Source organism: Phascolarctos cinereus, unplaced genomic scaffold (assembly GCF_003287225.1).
Source record: "Phascolarctos cinereus isolate Bilbo 61053 unplaced genomic scaffold, phaCin_HiC Scaffold_9;HRSCAF=440, whole genome shotgun sequence".
NCBI classification, from domain to species: Eukaryota; Metazoa; Chordata; class Mammalia; order Diprotodontia; family Phascolarctidae; genus Phascolarctos; species Phascolarctos cinereus.
In genome coordinates this window covers 211,084,489-211,102,134 of record NW_027556402.1, presented here as the reverse complement: position 1 = coordinate 211,102,134, position 17,646 = coordinate 211,084,489, and the positions used below count along the sequence as shown (strand labels likewise).

Sequence of the window (17,646 nt, the reverse complement as noted above, 5' to 3'; positions counted from 1 at the left end):
CAGCTCTCCTTACTGAAATGACAGACAAGCCAGCCAGCCTAGCTGAAACAGTAAGGCACCCTGAGGGAGACAGGAGGCAGCGGGTAGCTCACCTTGAAAGTTCATGTAACTCTTTGTACTTCTTTTATGAGCTTTCCATGTAATAGTGTGAATTATAATCATCTGTGTTTGTATTTTATTCCCCTGCTAGACTGTAAGCTTTGTGAAGGCAGACACTGTATCCTGGAGTTTCTCTGTCTTCCGGCCATTAGCCGTGTTCTGTGCACAGCAGGGGTTTAATAAATGGAGGGCCCTTTCCACTATATCAGGTTCATTTGCACTTGTAGCTACAGCTACACTATACTCCTATTACTGAAGGAACCTGCTAATTTTTTTGTAGTTTAAATTTTCATTGTGAACTTAATTAACCAATATATTTAGTATACAAATAACAACAGAGTATTTTATATGAATCTGTGACCTTGTTGGTTTGATTTTTTTAAAAGGTATGCTTACTGTCTCAGGGAGTGGGGAGGTGAGGGAGAGAGAAAATTTGGAATTCAAAATTTTTAAAAATGAATGTTAAAATTATCTTTAATGTAGTGGGGGGAAATGTTATTAAAAATAAAAATAAAAGATATAATTAAGCATGGTTTAATTAAAAAATTACTATTTGTGTCACCATCTGAACTTTCTTATTCTCTACATTATAAAGTATTTTATTGATGCTTTTTTTGGGTGAATCTCAATTGCAAACTCACTCTCCTGTTTCCCTCAGTAGAAACCGGCCCTTGTCCAGCAAAATGATTCAACACATTAGCTGTGTCTGAAAATGCACGTCTCCTTTTGCATCTCAACTCTTATCCCTTGTCTGCCAAGATGCACGAAAATGAAACCCGCTGTCAGCAGTCTTCCAAAGTCATGACTGGCCACTGGCTTGAACTGATGCCTCATTCAAAGCTGTTCTCATCGTGTGAATGGTTCCCAATTTTGTTCATCCTACTCTGCATCAGTTCACATGAGTCTTTTCAGATAACCTATTGATTCCCATAAACCAAAGGTGGGATCAGGTTAGGTGACTCATCAAGCCTAAACCTTATTGAAAATCTAGGTAGACTGCAATATCGATTAATGAGTCCCTTGGCAGGGAAGCTCCTTTTAATAGTCAAGAAATGTTGTGAATATTTCACGTATGGTGTAATTAATGGAGGAGGAGAACAGACAAGGATTTACAGTGTGGAGTCCAAGTCCATCCTGTCTCCTCTCCGCAGGGCTGAAGGCTTCCAAACTGTTGGCCAGAGAGGCCTGAGGTACCCAATCTTTCTGTGGCAGGAAGAGATGCTGCTCCTCACCCTAATACTCCCTGGAGTAGGGTATAGGATATGAGGGCATACGAGAGAACTGGCACGGGTGTCAGAGAATTAAGAGGAAGCAGGGTACTCCGAGATCCACTCCCTCAATGGACTCTTCCATCTTCTTGCCAGCAGCTATCTCACCCTGGAGATGTCTCCACCCTGAGCCCCACTGGGGAGTCGCTACCTCAGACCATGCTCACTTTTCTTCTGGTTCAGCTCACTTTCTAGATTCCAATGTGGGTACCCTCTCCTGCTCTCCTAAGGCTGAAATGTGGTTAATGGAAGACCTGGAAGTAGAACACAAGTGTCCTGACGATCAGTTGAATGTTCATTTTGTTAAAACCACAAATGAAATTTGTGCAAGCAAAGCGTATTCAGCTTACCAGAACCACCGATTAACTTAGAGACAAATAAAATGCCCATTTTTATCTTGGCCAGAACCAGGCCTCCATTTTTGGCCATCTCCTCCCCATACCGCCTACTCTTTGAACATATTCATCTCTTTTCCTACTGTAAGCTTAGACTCTACTCATATGTCCCCCAGTTCTGTGATATCTATCTAGCTTTATGAGGTACACACACACACACATGCATGTCATCATACTTTATCCCGAACGAGGATGCCATGTCCTTTCCGCACCATCTCCACACTGTGCCACCATAATGATTAAGTGTCTAAAGGTTTCAATATAATGATTAATGAATATTTACCTCGAGCTTGGTGCTGTTATTGGGTTTTTAAAAGATATTTAAAACCAAATAAGAAAATGCATTTTTAAAGTTCTATTTGATCCTCTGTTACTGTCATCAGAATCCATGGGTCTTGACATTGCACACTTTGTTTTCCAACCTGCAAGTAGCTCAAACTATTCCATCTCCAAATAAGCCCTTTCCTGCTTGGTTGATAGATGCTGTCAGTTAGGCAGATATCTGTTAGTGCTTGAAGCCCTCAGAAGCACATATACCATTTGCTGAGGATGCTGTAGAAAGAGCTCATCTACTGAGCAGGCAATTGGACCTCTAAGGGCCTATCCTTGGTATATCTTACAGGAGGAATCCCTTCTACAGTATCCTCAACAAGTGGCCATGTAGTCACTGAATGAACACACACTTGTTGGGGGAACATGGGGAGGACCAAGATTCACTACTTATAATAAAGCCATCTGTTTTGGTTTTGAATGGCTCTTACCTTAATGTTCTATAGTCGTTGACTCTTTGGTGTGGCTTATGGGTTTGTGTCATGACAAAAGATATCAGCGGTAGATTTTCCTCCTGTGTAGTCCAGATAAATATCTAGGTTCTCATCCAGGCCTCTTGGTCTTCCCTTGGACCACCCTGAATAGACCGGGAAGAGAGCAGCTGGAAGGCACAGAAGCTCGAGGTTTAAGGTATTTCCCCAGATTTAGCCAGGAAGACACAAGTCTAAAACCAAGACATTTGACTTACTTGGTATCAGTCTGAGGGATGATGGTGCCCATCTCCAACACAATGGAGGAGACAGGAGTTGAGCAGAGACATCAAGGTGGAGAGTTTTCTAAATCCTCCTTAGTTTTCATAATGTGGTTTTTCTAATGAATCTAGCACTGTGAACTCATAGTAAATAAAACAGTACACTCCAAAGCCACATGTAAATGATTTTAAAATAGATAATCACTTACCAATTCTATCCATCTTCTCCATTGTGGGGACAATGAAACGTGTGTGTGTGTGTGTGTGTGTACTTCCTAACATTTCTTCATACTGAAGATGAATCTCTTTTCTTAAGTTAATCTGATACTGATTCCCCGGTGCTAAATTTCATCAAATTACAAAAACATTAAATTTAGTACAGTGGTTTCAGCAATGTCAGTGTTCAGATGTTAAATAAACACAACCAAGTAGGTAAATCTAGGCCTCTTTCTTGATTATACCTCCCTTTCACATTCTCTTCAAAGATTCATGTCTATTCATAAAAGCAAAATATACTATATTACACTGATTAAGTATTTTCTTCTGATGAGCTAACCTGTACATGGTTCTATTAATTTATAGTACAGTAGGAAAAGTGCTGAACCAGGGGGGGCACACCTAAATGCTAACCCGAAAGCATTCCTACAGGACCTAGAAGCCCACCTGGGGCTAACCTCTAAGTTTCTTTTCAATTCTAACATTCTCTAAGTCAATGAAAAATCAAAGCACCTGAACTCAAACCCTACCTTATGTCCTATTGAAAAAAACACACAGATAAGTAGCAAATCAAATTATGCATTTATTTATAAAATGACAAAAGTCCTAAGAATAAACAGATTTATTGTACTGTGAAACAGTCTTAGTACATGTGGAAGATGTTATACACTTTAAAGACGGTACACAGAATGGCTAAGACCAAAAGAGAAAAATAAACTGTAATTTTTAACTCAGTCTTGATTTAGGGTAAAAGTTATAAATTATCTGCTGGAATGCATTCAGCACAAACTCAGATTCTACATTACACAAAGCATGAAGGAATACAAGTTGCTTGGAGTCCAACAAGACACATACCTAAATCTGGAAATCTGAAAAGGCCTTTTCTGACTTTCATACATTAGTTTTCTTCTGAGACAGATTGATCTTATCTCCAAGGCTAAGGGCCATTCCCTGTAAAGAAGAAAGAACATGTTTGCATTTCTGATACCACATAAAAGCAGTGAGCCATCTGCAGGTGCCCCAATTCACTTAGCAGCCACCTAACTCCATCCCAATTCTCAGAGTTCTCCTGTTGTGTTTACAGAAGCCATAGCTCTGCACAGTGTACGTAAAAAGAGAGAGCCAGGTTCTATGCTGGTTGAACCACACTTGGAGTATTAAGTCCAATTCTGTTTTTGTTTGTTTGTTTGTTTTGTTGCTAGGCAATGGGGTTAAGTGACTTTGCCTAGGGTCACACAGCTAGTGAGTGTTATGTGTCTGAGGCTGCCCAGATTTGAACTCAGGTCCTCCTGACTCCATGGCCGGTGCTCTATCCACTGTGTCACCCAGTTGCCCCCAATTCTGGACCTGTTTTACAAGGACACTGACAAACTGGAGTATGTCCAGAAAAGGATGAGGAATGATTAAAGCAGCTGGAGGTGTTTTAGTTCTGAATAGAGAAGTCTTAGAAGGACATATGACTATCTTCAAATATCTGAAGGGCTTTCTTCTGAAAAAGGGACCACATTTATTCCCCTCCAATGAGGAAGAGAGACTGGGAAAAATATGACTAGACAGGAATTCATATAAAAGTAACTGGGGGTATGGAGGATAGGCTCTTAATGGACTGCAAATTCAAAGTATGACATACATAGCCCAAAATAGCTAATTTAATCTTTGGTTGTATTAGTATCAACTCCAGAAAAAGGGAGACAATAGCCCAATTGATCTCTGCCACAAGGCAGTTAGGTGGTGCAGTGGATAGATCGCTGGGCCTGCAGTCAGGAAGACCTGAGTTCAAATTTGACCTCAGGTACTTACTAGCTGTATGACTGTGGGCAAGTCACTTAACTGCTGTTTGCCATTATCCACTGGAGAAGGAAATGGCAGACCACTCTAGGGTTTTTGCCAAGAAAACCCAATGGACAGTATTGGCATGCTATGTCCACAGTGTGACAAAGAATAGGACGTGACTGATGAACAACAATTCTGCCACAGTGAGACCAAATTCAGAGTACTGTGCCCTAGTATGGGAATCACATTTTAGGAAGGACACTGACAAGCTGATGGGCATCCAAAAACCACCATGATCCCAATGGAAAAGGAAACCATGCCATACAAAGATCAGGGTAACGAAGCAGGGCTACAGCCTGGAAAAGAGAAGATCTGGGAGAAGAGGGAAATACTTGTCTTTAAATATTTGAAAGATTAATTTGAAAGTTTCATTCTACTTCTCCACAAAGTACAGAAACAGAAATTATGGGTAGAAGTTGCTCAGAGGCAGAGCTGAGTTACCTGTAGTGAAAGAACTTTCTAATGATCAGAGATACTCAAAAGTGGAAGAGGCTGTCTTAGGAAATAATGAATTTCTCCTAACTGGAGGCCTTTATGCAGATGCTGGACTCGCCACTTGTAAGGAATGTTTTTGAAGGGATTCAGCTCTAAGTCCTATCATCATCAAGTGGAAATTAAGAGGGGGAAAGAGTTCGGCTCAGCAGAAGAAGAAACTTTCTAACAATGAAAGCTCTCCAGAAATGTAAAGGGATACTCTGTGAACTAGCAAGCACCCTGTCATTAGAAGTGTTCAAGAGAAGCTGGATGACCTGGATGCTGTAGAGGAAATTCTTGTAACAGGTGGGATGCTGGATTAGATAATCTCTAAGATCCTCGTGAAAATTTCTGATTCTCTGCTTTGTGATGAACCTTGGACTCCAGCAATCTTTATGGGAAAGGGATCTATTCAATTAAGTTATATGAGACACAGAGAGGCTTTACACATAACGTCCAGAAAGATGGTCCCCAAACGTACACAATGAAAATGAATTAACCATCTTGCCTATTAAGAGAACATGCCTACTGCATACCTATGGAACCAGGCAAAACTATTACACGGCTATGCAGACAGTCGTGAAAAAAGTATGTTTAGAGAGAACTTCTCTTCCTACATTCAAAGACAGTACAAGGAAGGACAACCATTACCTGACTCTTTGCACGAATCCGTATGTGGCCAGTTACTGGGGCTTCTGGTCCAAGATGAATTGGCTTTTCAATACTGACATTTGCAAGTGCATCTTCTCCAAATATGGAACGGGCATAGAGGTTGGCAGCCATAAAGCCACAGTAGCCGAAAGGGCCTGAAAGAAAACAACAATGACTTCAACACTTCACCCAGGGGCTCAGCATGCAAGTCAGGTATCCCATATAAGCTTTTATTTGCAGGGCCTGGAGTCCTAGGAGTCAGGTGCCAAGAGTGCTACATCAACCAGAAGCCAATGAAATCTATATTGCAATGGAAACCACTATGCTTACTAGCAGATACATTCTGATTCATATCAGAGTGACTGCAAAAGTGAAGGATGTTTGGGAGGGGAAATAAGAGGGCAGGAAAGAGAGAGATAGAAGTTGGGGTAATTTCTAGTATTTCCTGATAAGAGTAAAAATAATTTCTCACAGAGACTCCTCTAGATAAAGCCTCTAGAAAAACGGGGAAGAAATGATTAATGGGGAAGAAAACCTAGATTGGCCATCAAATTTAAATAGATCCTTATTATGGCAGATACTCATTAGGAAGCCACCCCAGATTGTTCAACAGCAAATTCAGAGTATTACCTTCTCTGGAGTGAGGCACTTCATGTTGGTTGACTTTAGTATATGATGTAAATATTCATTTAAATCAATTATATTTGTGTTAACTGTCACCTGTAAGGAGAAAAAAAAAAGATCAAAGAGAACACTGGACTGGGAGTTAGGGAAACGTCTATTCCTAGGTCTATACTATGGCTATATGACCTCTGAGCCTCAGTTTCTTCATCTGTTTAAAAAAAAAAATCAGGGAAATAGATCTAAGATAACTTCTAAAGTCTCAGGTCTAAAATGCTATGATCTTAAAAAGAAAAAAAATTCTCACAATAATTTCTCTTAGTGTTGCAAAAATTTATAATTGCTAAAAGGCAAACTATAGCATTATTTTAATTTTATTTTATATCTCTGCTTTCAGAGGAGTAACTGTATTCCTCACATTTCCTTTCAAACTGGATGCCAGAATGAATACTTTTCCACAGAGAATGACCTCATAAAAACAAATGAATTATGCTTCTTGCTGAACATCTACAACAGTTGCCAAAGATGGAAGTAATGACTGAATGAATGTCTCCAAGAAACTGTTGCATCCAGTCCCTTAAAGTAACTGGATTCAGTCATTTTTCATATCCTGTCTGGGACACAGCCTGTAACATTTTGATCAGTTAGACTAACTATACAGCTGCTAATCTCATGCCTGAGAACAGCAAGTGGTTCTTTTGGGAAAAGTGAAACCACATGACAGTTTTCTTGGTAAGCCTAACCAATGCTAATTTCTAGGTACTATGAATGGGCTGAAGAAGTTCGAAGTTCTCTTTCTCTATCTGTCACTTGCCATGGGGAAAGATTTCACTAGAAAACTCCTGACTACTATACTAACCCAAAAGTAGGGAGGATAATAAGTTCATGAAGCCCACCACTTTCCCGCATACTAACTTTGTTTTCCCACTCAAATTCTGCCCACATCTGGCGGAACTCGGCATCAGTACAAGAAGCAGGTTGGATGTAGTCCATGATGTCAATGTGAATGTCACTGAGGACCACACAGTTTCTGTCACTTGCTGCTCCAGATACATCATATACTGCAGATATAATTTTAAAAACACACAAAACCCCCACATAACTGTGAGATTGGCAGGTGAATTCATATGAATGAAAAATATGACTTCAACGTTTGCAAAAAACAAATTTAAGATCTCATTTTAAGAGGATTTCTCTTTCACTAAACATTAACCTCATTTTTGCAATTCAACAAGCAGCATTAATGAACTAATATGTGTGTGACGGCCTTTTGCCGATGTCCTCTGATGCCTAATTGTTGACCCAATCTTGGGTTCTTAAAGACTATGCTACACGAGCACAAGTGTGGGCCAGTCCAACCCAAGCTAGAAAGGAGTTGAATATGGGCCTGGCAAAAGACTGTAGATCTGTCACCTAAGGACCAGGTCAGCTAAGGGCAGAAAGGCTGATCACTGCAGTGCTAGAACCCACAGAATGATTTTTGGGAGGTGATCCACTCACGTATACAGTTAAGGGATGGAATGACTATGACCTGAGTTGGTGGTCATATCAATGAAATATCTGAAATACTAATGGACTGTGCAAGATAAGTTTTGGGAAGGATACAAAAGTAGCATAAGACAAAGTCTATGACCTCAAAGAATCTTTAATCTCATAGCACCACCCACTTACTAGAGAAGACCTTCTTTAGATTCCCTTCTTTACAATGTATGCCCCTCATCTGTGATTGTACAACATGCATGACGTCTTACCTATATTACCAAAAATAATTCCATTTTCTGTCGAAGCTACTTTAACATTAGCCTTAATATTTGCAAAATCATGAGGTGCAAGAGTCAAAGGAGAAGGTTTTTCCACAAGTTTAAGATCCCCTGAAGGAGAAAAAAAAATTCAGTTTGTATATGGCAAAGTCTTAGACATCAAAACACAAACTGCCTAAGTTTTTAGCTTATTATAATACCAGAAAGGGAGAAATATTTAGAGTTATACCATTGTTTATCTTTCATTTTAAAAGTGCAATCTGTGCATTTCTATTTGTTTTAAAACTTGGGCACCTAAGAATAACTTTATGGTGATTCTTCATCTGAATGTCCCAGAGATCCAGAATGGTGGGTGCTGATCATTCATTTCAACGCATGTACTCAAACTTCTGACAAAGATGACCTCATGTTAAGGGTATAATGCGTTCCAAATTAAGTGAGATATCTGACCGTACAAGGCAAGGACAAATTGTCTATACTATACAACGGTCTCCATACAGATCCCAAGCTGTACCAAGGCTGACATGGAGGACTCCTGTATTTTAAGACTCCCTTTCTCCTTCCATTCTCTTCTGACTTACATGGCCAACCAAGGTACCAAAAGACTCCTGGGAATACTCCACATTTTTGCTTTTCAAAGCAAAATGTGAAAGACAGCAGGGATGTAATCTACTTCAAGCATCTGCAGTAGGCTAAGGGCAGAGGAAAAAAGGGATTAAGAGGAGGAACAAAAAAGACCCCGCCAAGGTGACGTGCATTACAGGTGAGGCCCTACTTGGCTATGCCTACGTTACAAAGTCTGTGGGCAAACAGGTGCCTAGTTTTGTACTGAGCAAATTAACCGTTCAAAAGAGTGAAGTAACAATAACAGTCTTCTATTTCAGTTGTTCCCTTCACTGACACCCGGAAAAAATCTACACTCACCAGAACTATCAGGTTTACTGAACTGCTAGCTTCAAATGCCAAAAACAGAAGAAGACAGCCAGTGTGAAAACAGGGACTCAAGGAAACACGAGCTGCAAAGCTCTGATTGTTAAGTGTAGCATTTAATCCATTAGCCCAAATGTCACCTCAAAGGCTTCAGATCATAGTTATGATAAAGCTTTACTTGCTAGTTCACTTCAGTAATGTCATTTAATAAACAAAATAAGACTAGAATATATCTAGAAATTGTAGCTTTGTAAGCTACTGACAGATATCTTGCAAAGGAGTTCAGACCCAGGAAAATGTAATTTTGATCTTGTAAAAGAAGTCCCAGGTTAGGAATTTGATAAATATAGTTATCTGAAATCTACAAATTTGAATTGTCATTTCTTCAACTCAACAGATGAGAGCAAGTGCTAAGTTTTAGTTTCATAGCTAAGATACCACAGTAACTTTCTTTTTTTTTAATTCATATTTTTCCCCCCGTTACATGTAAAAGAACAATTTTTAACATTTGTTTTTAAAACTCTTGTGTTCCAAATTTTCTCCCTCCTTCCCCTCCCCACATCGAGAAGACACACAATTCGATATAGGATATATATGTATGTGTAGTCATGCAAAACACTTCCACAACAGTCATGCTGTGAAAGGCTAACTACACTTCCCTCCATCCTATCCCCCCCCCGCCATTTATTCTATTCTGTTCTTTCACCCTGCCCCTCCTTACAAGCGTTTGATTCTGATTCCCCCTTCCCCCAATTTGCCCTCCCTTCTCTTATCCCCTTCCCCTCTACTTTCCTGTAGGGTAAGACAGAGTTCTATAACCAATTGAGTGTGTATGTTCTTCCCTCACGGTAACTTGTAGAGGATCTGTCCTCACCTAATGTGGCTAGTTCTAATGTGCAGTTCTGCAAAGTATCACTGGTCTGGTTTACAACAAGTACATCCAGAACGATATCATATTGGTTGACGTGAACATAAGCCTCTGCATAGACAGGATCTGAGAAACCTGTCAGCTGGGTAACCTGCCAAACAGAAATGCCAAACAGAAATAAAGAGATTACCGAATGACCAGATTTCTAAGATATCCATTTTACGTCAAGTATCTGCATGCCAAATGATTAAACCTAACAGACATCTGACACAGGGCTGTTTGGATCTCTTAAGCTACTCTAAGGTAGGTGCAATGCCCCAGATAAAAATTTTCTAGAATACCTAAGTGAGAAATTAATGCAAGACATTAAAACTACTCTCTAAGTGGGCTTGGAGAATTAAGTTATTCAGCAATTACAACAGAATTTCAAACTAATGTATAACTTGAATGTTCTAAAATGGATTTCCAGACCTCCATCCCCTCCTCCCGTATCAGAGAAAAGATGTGGCGCATATCTAACAAACAACACTAGAGGAATAAGGTTTTAAAATTCTAACATACTATTCCCCCTCATCATGATTACTTCTTGCTTTCTGAAGGAAAAAAAAGAATATGTTAGTAGAAAGAAAACCGACCAGGAAGCAAGAAATGTGCTTTTGAGTCCCCAACCTGCCATATTTGTATAATTCTGGGCAAATAATTTTCCCTCTGGGCCCTAGACTTTCTTTGTCTGTAAAACTAAAAGCCTGAACTAGAAGATCCCTGAAGCCCAGTCCAGCTCTCATATTCTGTGTCTGCAATTTCAAGTACAGGTTTTCTGGATATATTGAAACAGTGGGCACGAATAAACTGAACTCATGGAAATAAGGTATTTTTTTGTAATGGCACCAATGAATGCAGTAGCTTCCTCATCCTGGTTACAAATGTTAACAAAAGGATGTTAACTTATCCATTAGGGATCACATTGTGCAGGGGTTTCTAGTTAAGATAGTGACTTGAAAGGCCCTAGAAAAACCCATCTCTCCCAGAACTGCACCAGGACAGGAAACCAGATAATGATCAAGAGACCAAAGGGGAACACCAGTTACCTCTTCCATCTAGTTCAGAAATGTACCAGAAGACTGCCAGAAGTCTGTATATCCTTGGAGAGGGGACGGGTCAGAGAATACAGAAGACAGTGCAAGCGCAGGTAGGGCCTGCCCTATCAGAACTACAATGGGGGACAAAGCCAGTCTCTGCAAGTCACTACACAAGGAGACAGAGCTGGACAGTGAATCCCTTGGGATACTCAGAGCCACAGAAAGAGGTAAAGCCAGCTCGGTATCCAGGTAAATTTACTAAGAGGCCTTTTAGAAGGCCTGAGACCAGCACCATCTCCAGTCTCTGAGATCTGATTGTGGTCTGTCAGGGCCACAGAATGGGATGGAAACATCTCTCAACAGGCAAGGAGACAGTAATAGGGCTGAGGCTAAGACATATGGGGCCACAAGGAGACAGAGACAGAATCCAGGCAGAGGGTGGGACCTTGTCCCAGCCACCCCATCCAGACAAAAGAAGAGACAGGACCAGAGTGGGCCTGCCCACCCCATATAAAGACTGTGGGAAAAGGTGAAGTCTAGCCCTGGCACATAGGCTTAATCCAGGGAACCTTAATCCAGGCCAGAGATATGAGTAAATAGAAAACTCCAAAAACCAATAAAAAAGTACTATAGCTTAAGAGAAGCCCAGAGGCAAAAAGAGGTTTTTAAAAATATTTTACTCTATACCAAGAAAAAAATGAAAGGATAAAAAAATGTAATTGGAGCTCTTAAAAAACCTGGGAAGAGAATAAGTGGCTTCCCCATATGAACTAGTCATTCTCCACTGAACTACCTAAAAAGAAGAATGGAGCAAAAAGAACGCAATGATTCCATTAGACAACAAAAACTATAAGAACCAAGTTAAAAGACTCAACTCAGGCAGGGCAGTGTAACAAAGTAAATGACATCAAAAGTCAGCTAAGGACTTCTAAATGTTTTTATTGGAATTACAGAAAAAAACTTTCAAAAATATTCCATAAGTGAAAGATCTAAAGAAAAGATGATTCAGACAACTTGTCACTTTCTCTTACCTTGTTAAGTTTTGACGCTAGTGGGTCGGCTGCTTCCTTCCTCTGTGTGTTGCCCATTGCTGCCAGTAGGCTCAGCTGAAACTGGTCCTCCTTACAATTGATTTCATTTTTGGCAGTGAGTTGCATGAAGGAAATGGGGTCATCAGGCTGGACAGTCACATTCCTCTTTTCAGACTCTTTCTAGATTGAGAAAGCATTACAGAGCTCTTCTCAGCATGATGAGAGGTTTGCCTTCTACATGATGATGATTAAAAAAAATCAAGCACCTAGGACAGCACGAACAATCTGTGAGGGACCTTACCTTCTGTGAGAGCTTCTCTTCTTCCAGTTTAGCAGACAGCATGTGAGAAAGGGACTGTCTGCACTCTTTGTTGAAAATGTCATTCATTAAAGGTGAACACTCAGACAAGACCTTGAGGCACAGGGAGATACGGTCTACATCATCATCTGTAATTGGCTTCTTGGGAAGAGAGGATTTGCCCAAATGAAGAATAGTGGCCATGAGCAGCATAGCTTCAGCGATAAAAGACTACAGTGGAAAAAAGTCTGTCTTAGTTGTTCACTTCCAATAAAGAGCTTCTGGTCTTTAATATACATATCATACTAGGAAACAAAGTCAAACTTCTTTACCCTCTGCCTCTTTTTTCTCCGTATTCAATTGCCAAAAACTTTAACTGGTATCCCAGTTGCCTAGAGGATAATGCTCAAATCTTTAGCCTGGCATTCAAAGCTCTCCAGAATCCGACCTCAAGCTTCATGTCTAGGCCTCTCCAATTACTCCCCTCTAAATATTCCAGTTAAACTGGACCACTTGCCATTCCCCAAGTAGATCCCACACTTTCCCACTTTTGCTCACACTATCCTTTTCAGGTGAAAAGTTATTTCACTCTTGTCATTTTTGATAGTACAACTCCTCCCAGCCTTCCCAAATAGGCTTCTCTGGTTCCCTGAGCCAGAAGCTCTGTGTGCCTCCTCTGAATGCCCATGAGCTTGTGCTTGCACCCTCTTAGGGCACACGTCACAATCTGCCTTCTTTCATAGTTACTTGTTTCCTCCTCTAGACTGAGTTGCTTGAGGGTGGGTCTGGGACCTTACACATGCTAACTTTTGCTCAATGACCACTGTGGGGATGGACTTACATTCTGCTTCTTTTTCTCCTGAACCAGGGCCACATAACGCAAGGCGATCTTGGTCAGAGTTGTGGCAAGGGAGGCTGCGACGAAGAAGTCCCCGTCGAGGAGGAATGCTCGAAGTGGAGGCCTGAGGGAAAGAAACAAGAGGTAGCCTAAAGCTGGTAAAAAACACGCCCACTGGTACACTCTAAGCCCCTTGGAGCAAGGCTCTTGTTTCCTGTGCTTCCGCTTTTTCAGACAGTGTTTCTACTGGGGCTCTGCCATGTCCTTGATGCATGAACTCTCAGAGCCTGTTTTCTTTTGTCTTTTAACTTTTGATTTCAATTAATAAGCATTTATTTTCTCCTCCCAAGTAGGGGATGGGGGGCGAGGAGGAGAAGACCCTTGGAACAAATAGGCAGCATAAAGCCAAACCAGTTCCCATGTTGGCCAGAAACAGATATATCCCATTCTGCATCTTTGAACTCTTCACCCATCCATCAGGAAGTGGGCAGCAAGCTTCATCATTGGTCCTATGGAACTGTGGTTGGACGCTACCCTTGTCAGAGTTCTTACGTCTTTCCAAGGTTGTGTTTATTTTTACAAGGTTGTTACTGTATAAATTGTTCTCTGGTTCTGCTTCCTTTACTCTGTATCAGTTTATACAAGTCCTCCCAGGTTTCTGTGAAGCCACCCCAGTCATCATGTCTTACAGCACAATAGCCATCACTTGTGCAGGCAGTGCTAGGCTGATGGGCATCTCCTGAGTTTCTAGTTCTCTGCCTCCACAAAAAGAACCACTCTAGATATTTTTGTAAGGGTCTTTTTCTCTTTTCATTGCTCTCTTTGGAGATACAAGCCTATGAATAGCTGAGTCAAAGGGCAGGTAGCACTTAGTGCCTTTGGGGGCATAGCTCCCAAATGGCTCCCAGAAAGGCTGGACCATTTGTAGTGCCACTGTCACTGTCTTCATTCATGTGCCTTTTGTCCCACAGCCCCTCCCAACAACTTTTATGTACTAATGCCAACATATCCAGTACGAGCTGCAACCTCAGAATTGCATTAATTTGAATTTTTCTGACTATTAGCAATTTAGAGTATTTTTTCATGTCAACTGCTCCTTAGAAAATTGCCTGTTCATATCCTTTGACAGTTTATCAACTAGTGAATAGTCTGAGCCTTAGTTTTCTCATCTGCAAAATCAAAATAAGTTTTACTATCTGCCTGAGATTGGATTGAATGAGAAATGCATGTACTTTATAAACTATATGTAAAATATCTTACAGCTTTCAAAGTAAAATGTAAATAAATAAAACTTTTTTTTCTGATGACATAGAAGAAATGATATTTTCTATAATTAACTGTATCACCTGCCAAGAGCCAAATGGACAAGGAAACAAAAGAATTCAGATTATGATGACAAAATAGGCACAAAGAAGAAACCCAAGGCACACTAAATCCCAACTGCCATCCATGTTGCACAAAGGGGACTAGAGATCTTAAAGAACAGGCTTTCAAAAGGTTCAAGGAAAAATAGAAAGGTTTCAATGTTCTATTATTTTACAAGGGAATGAAGCTGAAGAAGGATGGGATGCTCTCAAGAATGAAAGTGTAAAGATGTGAAATAGAATGACTCCCACGAGAATGAAAATTGAGAACTATGTAAAGCAACTGATGTAGTTAAACGGGGAACAAGTCATATTTGGAAAAGATACGTACACACGTTGGTTGTGGAGGCCATTAACTGAGGGTGAATAACAAAGAGGAAGAGAGTCCGGTAAGAAGAGCATCAGGACTGCTAAATCCCAGAATGGACTGAGGTTGCTAACGAATGCTAAGGATAGCAAAAAAGCATCTTTTTTAAGGCTATGTTGGGTGCAAGAGGAGGATCAAAGAAGGGATGACTATTGCTTAGGGAGTATGGGATGATGACAGGTGATGGTGCGCTGGCTGAACTACTCAACTCTACTTGTGCTTGTTCCCTTCTGCAAAGAGCATTATATCTTTGAATTAAGAAGGATAGGAAAAAATGGTTAATGAGGAGTTAAAACCCAAGCATTATGAGATGGTTAAACAAAATCTAACTACCCTCAATGGATTCATGCCACGAGGGTCTTCAACCTGAAAATGAGTCAATGTCAGTGATCTCCTAGAGACACCTGAGAGGGGGATAAACCTTTCAGGACTTCATATCTGAGTCTCAATTTCATCATCCGCACGATGGGTTTTTATGAAGGAGAGAATATCTATTCTTAGAGTCCAGGTTGACTTGGTTACCTGTCTTCCTCCTTTTTGGCTGGTCTGGAACTGCTGAGAGCACTCTGAGTGGCATAAGTACCCATCTCGGTTACCAGTTTCTGAACTGGCCCCACATTGATTTCTTCTTCAGGTTTTAATTCACCGGCTTCTTTCTTTATTTCTGATTCCACGATTGGGATCTAAGAATCAACCAGAAACATGACTCTAGCAACAACTTCCACCACAGAAATAATGAAGCTGGCGTCATACTCTTCCTTTTAGATGATGCTTTTATAACTTAATCACTTCAGGAGATACTGTAAGCTCTGCTCTAAGAAAGGAAGTATAATTTTTAAAGAGAGAGAACATTTTTAAATGGAAAGAAAAAGTTATTTCCTAGTAACTATAATTCATGGTAATATACTCCAATTCCACATATTCCTATGTCTTTCAAGTTCACATCTTACCTCTTTTTCTTTCCTTCCCTTGAAATATTGATCACAAGTAATACTTACTTGTCTCAAGAAAAGTCAATCTGTCCAGCCGTCAATATTACCTTCATCATCTGAACATTTCCTATCAACTTTAGATAATAGCTTATGTTTATATAGTGTATTATGATTATGAAATGTAGTAACTGATTCCATCTTAATAACTCTTTGAGGTAGGTAGTATTAAGTATTATTATTCTCATTTTACTGATGAGGAGAGAACAAGGAATTTTTCTAATGTCACACAATTCATGAGCAGTGGTGGCAGAATTTCTTAACTTGCAGACTGTTGGAGTTAGAAGACACCTCTCATCGAGTCCTCTTTATTTTATAGATAAGGAGACTTACGACCAGAAATTAATGACTCACCCAAGGTCACATAGTTAAGATGTGATCAGCTCCAGCCCAGGTTTTTTTAAAAAACTAAATCTAGTAAATCTTTCTAACACAAAATGAGTATTAAATACAATTTTCCATTTTTATGGAATCTAAGAAATTAATAATTTGAAGGGACCCTGAGACTCTCTCATGCGAAAGCTGAAGCCTACAAAGGTTAAGGGACTTGTCCAAAGTAAGAACCAGACCTCCAACTCCCAGCTATGGACTATTCCATTGTTATACTGAAAACTATGCTGGGCTTCACTAAAAGCATCTGCCTTTCCATCTTAACATCTGTATGTGAACTTCAGAACTACAGCCTCAAACGGTCCATAAACCTCATAAACATTTTTCAGTACCACATCATCTGTCCTGGGAGAGGCGACATGTAGCTACAAAGGTAACTTTGGAGTCAGAAAAACCTGTGTCTAAGTCTTGCCTCTGGCTCTGTGATCCTGGGCAAATCATTTACTCTCTAGATGCTCTAGGCCAAGTGTCCTACTCAAATAGAAACAGGGGCCACTGAATCATGCCTGAAGATCTCTTCAAGATATACAATGCCTCAGTTTTAAAAATTGAGTCACTCTTGTTAAACACTTCCCAACGACATTTTAGTCTGGCTTAGGCCACGCATACTGCATTACGGGCCGTGTGTTTGCCTGCCCTGCTCAGTCAGGCCACACTCTAGGACCAGAAGTTGCAGAGAAGATGCTCACCTGCATCAGGACAGGGAGTTCCTTGCCAGAAGATCCTTAGACCAATTAAATCACATGGCTTTCTCTTTCCCTCACTTTGGCATTAGTTAGATAAAACACATCACTGATGAATGTACAAAAGTAAGTTTTATATCTGATACAATTGCTAATCAAAAACATACCTCCCCCAGGGACCTGCGGACTTCAGTCATCACACTCTGTATGTCTTCTTTGGTACTACAATACTCTCCCAGGATCCATAAAGCTCCCCGGTAAATTCTAAAGGAAGAAAAAACAGGTGTACTATGAACCCTGAGCCAGTAAATGAATTTAGTCCCAGTAACAAAGATCTCAACTTAGATTTTAAGACAGGCAACACCATAAAGAAGGTGCATGCGTTCTCTCTCTCCCCTCTATATATACACAGATTGTATTTCTTTGGAGTCTACCCATATATTATAAGATTAGCAAGAAAATCATGTTTTT

General features: G+C 40.3%; 1 protein-coding gene across 8 annotated transcripts in view; it reads right to left on the bottom strand.

Annotated features, from left to right (window-relative positions):
- Window positions 1-6,318: 6,318 nt before the first annotated feature.
- COPB1 (coat protein complex I subunit beta 1) overlaps window positions 6,319-17,646 on the bottom strand; it is a 32,192-nt gene continuing 20,864 nt past the window's right edge. For all 8 annotated transcript variants that reach the window (XM_021005411.2, XM_078148615.1, XM_078148617.1 and 5 more), the window contains 9 exons: window positions 17,343-17,439; window positions 15,636-15,796; window positions 13,386-13,506; window positions 12,548-12,775; window positions 12,247-12,426; window positions 10,143-10,287; window positions 8,330-8,449; window positions 7,494-7,639; window positions 6,319-6,677 (listed from right to left, as the gene is read on the bottom strand). In XM_021005411.2, the coding sequence (XP_020861070.2) occupies window positions 6,576-6,677; window positions 7,494-7,639; window positions 8,330-8,449; window positions 10,143-10,287; window positions 12,247-12,426; window positions 12,548-12,775; window positions 13,386-13,506; window positions 15,636-15,796; window positions 17,343-17,439 (1,300 nt within the window). In that variant the 3' untranslated portion in view covers window positions 6,319-6,575. The remainder of the gene's footprint in view (window positions 6,678-7,493; window positions 7,640-8,329; window positions 8,450-10,142; window positions 10,288-12,246; window positions 12,427-12,547; window positions 12,776-13,385; window positions 13,507-15,635; window positions 15,797-17,342; window positions 17,440-17,646) is intronic.